The 7,017-nt window shown below is 31.7% G+C and overlaps 1 protein-coding gene across 1 annotated transcript in view; it reads left to right on the top strand.

Moving 5' to 3' along the window:
* The window catches only part of plekhh1 (pleckstrin homology domain containing, family H (with MyTH4 domain) member 1), a 97,384-nt gene that overhangs the window by 71,949 nt on the left and 18,418 nt on the right, over positions 1 to 7,017 (top strand). The window contains 5 exon segments of the mRNA XM_056476462.1: positions 265 to 441; positions 522 to 619; positions 3,192 to 3,369; positions 5,374 to 5,529; positions 5,627 to 5,724. Of these exon segments, the coding sequence (XP_056332437.1) occupies positions 265 to 441; positions 522 to 619; positions 3,192 to 3,369; positions 5,374 to 5,529; positions 5,627 to 5,724 (707 nt within the window).

Here is a 7,017-nt window from a genome sequence, read left to right on the forward strand (position 1 = left end):
GCTGTATGTGGGCGGAGTAATACACAAGAGTGAAGGGTTAAGAGGCTGTACGAGTGCTGTTACTGGCAGAATATCACACAACTATCAGCCAATCAGGTTCAAAAACCAGACAGAACTGTTGTCTAAATATACATATAACTAAATGTATTTTAGTTCATAATATGTGTTAGTAAATAATATGTGAGTAATAGTGATGGTGTTGTGTCAGTGACACACATTCATACAAATTTAACAAATGCTTTTTTTCTCTTCTTTTTTTTGTAGTCATGTCAGCTGTTCATCAATGTGCTGGTGGAGTCCCCTTCAATTGACTACCACACCTCGCTGGCCCAGAATGCACTGCAGGTGTGCTTGACCCATCCAGAGCTGCAAAATGAGATGTACTGTCAGCTGATCAAACAGACCAACTGCAGAACTCCTCACAACTACGCCCTCACACAGGTCAGGGTCACCTCAACACACAAACACTCGATCATCATAACATCAGATTTTATATTTCTCTCTGTCTGTGTGGTTCTCAGTGCTGGCAGCTGTTGTCATTGTGCGTAGCTCTTTTCCTGCCTCAGCATCATTTCCTGTGGTACCTGAGACAGTACCTGCAGCGCAACGCAGATCCCAGGTCAGTGTCACGCTCTTACTACATAGCAAATGTAATTAGTTACATTTGATTGAATTTATTTAATATTTTCCAGATATTTTCATAGCATTCAGTGCTCTCCAGAGCTGTATTTGTTCACTGAAAGAAAAGTAATGTTGTGAAATGTTAATTACAAAAGTCTATTTTGGGATATTTGAACATATGATTTATTTATGTGAACTTAATCTTCTAGGGCTTGAGTGTCCACATATGTGGACAGCACATTTTAGCTCTTAAATGGCTATTTAAAATACTTTGAATGTTTTATATTTTTGTTACAGACATACGGTGTCATCCTGCAAATGTTTTGCAGCAGATGAAATGTCCCAAACCCTATTTTTAACTGTCCAAATGAGAAAAAAAAATGTTGTTTTTACTCTTTGATAGTCAAAGCAAGTTCCAAAAAAAAATTCTATGTTATGTATGCATTAAAAAATTCCGGAACAGTTGTTTTATGTAAATTCGAACCACGAGTCCACATATATGGACATCATTTTTCTTTAAAAGTACATCATATCAAAAGATTATTCTAATTAGGGTCCAATAAGCCTAAATAGCAAAGAGAAATAAAAAATGCATGTAAAAAAAAAACCTTGGGCCTTAAGAGGTCAATTTTCTTTTTTAATGCCACACGAGCCTTCAGAAATTATTTTCTAATATGCTGAAATGCTGCAAAAGATCTTTAGTAGTAGTTGAATTTAATAACATGTTATTGATTTTTTTCAGATGCTGTGTTTTTTTTTATTAAATCAATTATATTATTTCCTGTATTATTATTATTATTGCTGAATAAAAGTATTAATCTGTTCGGAATAGCAAACAATTTTAATTATATAGTAATACATCTTGGGAGACTAAACTAGCTCGTATTTCAGAGTAGGATCTAATCCAGGACTTTACAGTAAACAACAATGCACTGTATGTGTACGTTGATTGGGCAAATGCATGTCATACAAAACACTGGCACAATATTTTTACTCTTTCAAGTCATAAACATACAGAAAGCTAATGTAAGTATTATTTACCCAACCCATTTACCTGTCACCTTTGTGTGTGGTGTGGTGTTGTGTTCATTTTTCAACCTCAGTGATATGTAATTCTATACTTTGCTCTTTCAGTTGCATAACGTATATGGATAGTTCACCCAAAAATGAAAATGTACTCACTATTTACTCACCCTTAAGTGGTTCCATACCTTTAGAGTTTATACGTTGAGCACAAAAGAAAATGTTTTGAATATAGCTGAAAACCTGTAATGACTGACTATACTCTAATACTGAAAAATACTATATTAAAATACTATGGAAGACAATGTTTACAGCCTTCTGCAGAATGTCTACCCACTTCGGATGTTATCACTCAATTTATTGGGCATTATTAGTGGTTATCAGCTGATAGATATGGGCCAGTAGGGGCCGTCTGTGCCTACTGGTAGACTCAGAAGGCTGTTATCATCCATCCACATGGTTAATCAGCTATACTAAAAGAGAAGACTCCAGATTCAGATCTGTTTTTACATTACTGTGATGCTTGGGTTTAGGGTTGGGGTAGGGGTAGATGTTAATAAAATACAATTAAAGGGAAATTTAATAAATACTATTAATAATTCTCATGGTTAATCAGCTATAATAAGAGAGAAGACTCCAGATCTGTTTTTACATCACTGTGACGGTTGGGTTTAGGGTTGGGGTAGAGGTAGACGTTAATAAAATACAACTAATGGGAAATTTAATAAACAATATAAATAATTCTCGTTAATTTCTGGCCGCAGCCGTATGTGATCTATAGCTGATTAACCATGTGGATGGATGATAACAGTCTTCTGTGCCCACTAGTAGATGCAGAAGACCCCTACAGGCACATATCTATCAGCTGATAACCACTGATAACACCTATTCAATCGAGTGATAATATTTAAATCGGATGGAATATCTTCTTTTGTGTTGAAAATAAGAAAAGAAACTCAAACTAGTTTGGAAAAGTAAAGTGGGAGTAAATAATAAACTTAAATACTTTTTTTTTTGGTGAACTGTCCCTTTAAGAATCTACACTGCATCTCCATTATTACAAAACACATAATGAAAGCTTATCTTCTGTGTCACTGCGTTCTCAATCCTATCAGGTCATTTTTTTTATTTTTTTTAATGCTGTGTCTGATGCTGTGCAGTGATTGGTTAGTTCCAATAACTTAGTTCCTATCACTAACACAAAAGACACTTAAAGGGATAGGTCATGCAAAAATGAAAACTGTCATCATTTACTCACACTTCACTTCTTCAAAATCTATTTGGGTTTCTTTCTTCTGTTGAACACAAAAGAAGATATTTTGAAGAATGCTGGTTGCTGCCACCCATCATTCTTTAAAATATCTTCTTTTGTGTTTAACAGAAAAAAAAGAAACTCATAAATGTTTAAAACCACACGAGGGAGAGTAAATGATGAGGTCATTTTCATTTTGGGGTTGCACTAACCCTTTAAGATGCTGGTAAGATTTAACGTTTTTTAGTGATGTGAATGTGTCTGAAAGTGTTTGATTGTGTGTGTTTACTCACAGGACTGAAGTGGGGAAGTATGCAGTGTACTGCCAGCGCTCAGTAGAGAGAACTTTGCAGAACGGAGAGAGAGAAGCAAAGCCTTCACGCATGGAAATATTGTCTATACTGCTGAGAAACCCGTACCATCACTCTCTGCCCTTCAGCATCCCTGTACATTTCATGAACAACACTTATGAGGTAAACACAAACATATTACATTTAACCTTCAAACTGTGTGCATTTATTCTGTTTTCATTCTGTATTTGGGGTCCATATGACAGCAACAATTTATAGAGTTTATAGAGAACTGTAAAAAAAAAAATAATATTTTATATTTTTTACAAATTATATATCATTTTTGTATACAATGATGTGTTTTGGGAGATATGAAATACATTTGTACCTAGTTTACCACAAAAATAACCTCAACTACACCTTTCCCCTGTTTGTGAAATATTACTTTTCTATTATTATTATTAGAAAGTCACTTCAATAAGAATGGTGTGGGGCCTGTGTGTGGAGCATTGTTGCTTATTAGCCAAATTGGTAACATTTTTAAATAATGGTACATTAGTTCATGTTTGTTAATGTATTTACTAACATGAATAAACTATTAGTAATACATTGAATAGAGTATTTTTTCATCATTGTTAACGTTAGTTAATGTTAAGTTTATGTTAACTCATGGTGCATTAACTAATGTTGTCAAGCACAACTTTGGATTTTAGTAATGCATTAATGTTGAACTATGATTAATAAATGTTTTACAAGACTATTCATACTTAGTTAATGTTAGTAAATATATTAACTAACATTAACTAATGGACCATTATTAAGTGTTACCACCACCAAATTCTATACAAATGCTCTCTGTTGCAGTCATGTCTATGGGTGCTTTCACACTTGGTTCAGTTGCCTGGACTGAACCCAAGTTCGATTGTCCCCACTTGCTACCTTCTTCGCTGGTTTGGGTTCACACCATATTTTTTTCCTTCTGAACCCCGGTACACTTGCGTCATCAAGCTGCTGTTTTGTGTACAGCTGTTGTAGTAGGTGATGGCCACGCAAGCAAAGCGGCAAAATGGAGACGTCACGCTCATTCTGCTTTTACTGAATATTTTGCTTTTGTTACCAAAATCAAAACACAAAGAGCCACTTGCATCTATCTGCTGCCAAAAAATATTAAAGACGTTTAGAACATCACTCGATGTCCGCAGCAGTCGTTTTTGATGGAGATAAGCAGACATTATCAATGTTCGCACTGGGTCAGTCCTGATTGTCGCTAAGGTAGGTGATACACAGACGTACACGCACGAATGAACGTTATGAAAACTAAAGTTTGTTGTACAGTTGCCGATTCACTTCCGTTATTTGGTATGATTGCTTTCCTATCAGAAGTGAACCGTACCAGAGTTCGCACAAACCGTACCCCAGACCACCTTTCAGATGGACTTGGGTACTGTTCATGAGTGCGCACCCGAGTCCAGAAGACTCTAGCTAAACATACAGTACTCTGACATCAAACGAACTCGGGTGCTGACCAAAAGTGCTAGTGTGAAGGCATCCTATGTGTGTGCTTTTGTGTGTTCTAAAGTACATTTGCGCTCTCGTACCATACCTTCATTTCTGTTTGATAATTTTCAGATTTATGCCTGATTCCTTCAATATGGGGTCACATTGACCCCAAATACCAGAAAAATAATATATTTTTTACATAACTTCAGAACAACTGAATCAAGCCCAAACTTTTGATGTAAATATAGATAGATGATGATAAAAAAGTATTTAAGTAAGATGAAAGGAACTATTTTTTAATGAATTATTAATGAAAAGTTTATTGCGATAATGTAGACCCCACATTCAAATGAATAATAATAATACATTATTACATATCCATGTAAACCATATAATATAATAATTAAAATATGATATAATATTATATATAAATTTTAATTTTTATTGTATTTTTATTTTTAATTGTATTTAATATTTTTCTATAACATATACATTTGGCTGTACTAGTTTTTGGACTGTTATTGAAAGTTAACTAATCTAATGTATATGCACAAATATAATATTGTATAGCTTCCTATTAAAATATGAATTTAAAAGATAGATTTGTGAGGGGTGTACTTACTGTATATATGCTGAGCGCTGTACGAGCACTGAATGTTGCTGTCACGTGGTTCTCCATCTCTGCAGGTTGTAGGTTTCGATGGTTCCACCACAGTGGAGGAGTTCCTGAACACAGTGAACCAGAGGACGGGCATGAGGAAACCACAGATTTCAGGCTTCGCACTCTTTACTGACGACCCCTCCGGCAAAGACCTGGAGCACTGCCTGCAGCCCGCCAATAAAGTAGAGATTAATAATATCAGACCTAATATATTTCAGTCTGTTTGTTCTGTGCTGCAGGATGATTAAAGCAATGGTTTGTGTTCATCTACTGGTGCAGATTTGTGATGTGATCTCCAAATGGGAGCAGGCACTGAAGGAGCTTCATCCTGGAAAATATGAAGGAACACGAACAGTCCGTCTCACTTATAAAAGCAGGTGTGTTTCAAAAAATATTATGGTCACTATCTAATCTACATTAAATGTACAAAACTATTTATAAGTAATAATACCGTTTTCATTTTATTATGTAATATTTTATATTACAAATTCATATTGCATTGCAATTACATGCTTTATATTATTATTATTAGAATCATTATTATTTTATATATTTTTTTATTAACTTTTTGTGTCTAACAAAATCCAAAAATTCAAATGTTTTAATGTCATGAATTATATATATATATATATATATATATATATATATATATATATATATATATATATATATATATATATATATATATATATATATATATATATATATATATATTATGTGTGTAATATATATTATAATAATAATAATAATAATAATAATAATAATAATAATAATAATAATAATAATAATAATAATAATAATAATATATATATATAATACACACACACACACACACACACACACACACACACACACACACTCATGGGGTCTTTCCATAAAGCATTTGTTCAGTCTAACATAATGTAAACATCCAAATTAAGTGTTTATTAGAGAACTTCATTAATTTGTGTCTGTAAATTTTAATTATAATATATTTTTAAAGGCTGTTTTCTCAAAATGATTTTTTTTCTCCTGCACTGAGCCTAATCTATCTCTTGCACCAGACTTCACAGCTTTATTAATATATTTATTCTGAACATTTTTACAGAGGGATATGTTAGTGCATAATTTACCAGATTATTATATTCTTCATTTTTTTCTGTTTTGGTTAATAAATATTTTATGGAATGAAAAATAAAATCCCTTCTGTAAAATTCTTTGAATTGAAAAAATAAAAAATAGAAAGCAAAAATAGGTTAACTGGAAAATAATTTAAGCTTTCTCTCCACTATTTTATTTTATTTTATATTTTCTTTCATTGCATGTAATTTTAATTTATTTTATAGATTATAAAATTTTTATGTAATTTTATTTTATATAATTTATTTTATTTTCAAAATTTTTTATGTATTTTTATTTTTATTTTACATAATTTATTTTTATGTATTTATTTTTTTATGTAATTTTATTTTATTTTTTTCCATTTTGTTTTGTTTTATAGCTTATTATTTTTTTATGTAGTTTTATTTTATTTATATAATTTATTTTATTTTATATATTTTTTATGTAATTTTATTTTTATTTTACATAATTTATTTTCCTTTATTTATTTTTATTTTTTTATTTTATTTTTTTAATGTAATTTCCTTTTTATTTTACATTATTTATTCATTTAATATTTTATTAAAAAA

Source organism: Danio aesculapii, chromosome 17, assembly GCF_903798145.1.
Source record: "Danio aesculapii chromosome 17, fDanAes4.1, whole genome shotgun sequence".
Lineage (NCBI taxonomy): Eukaryota > Metazoa > Chordata > Actinopteri > Cypriniformes > Danionidae > Danio > Danio aesculapii.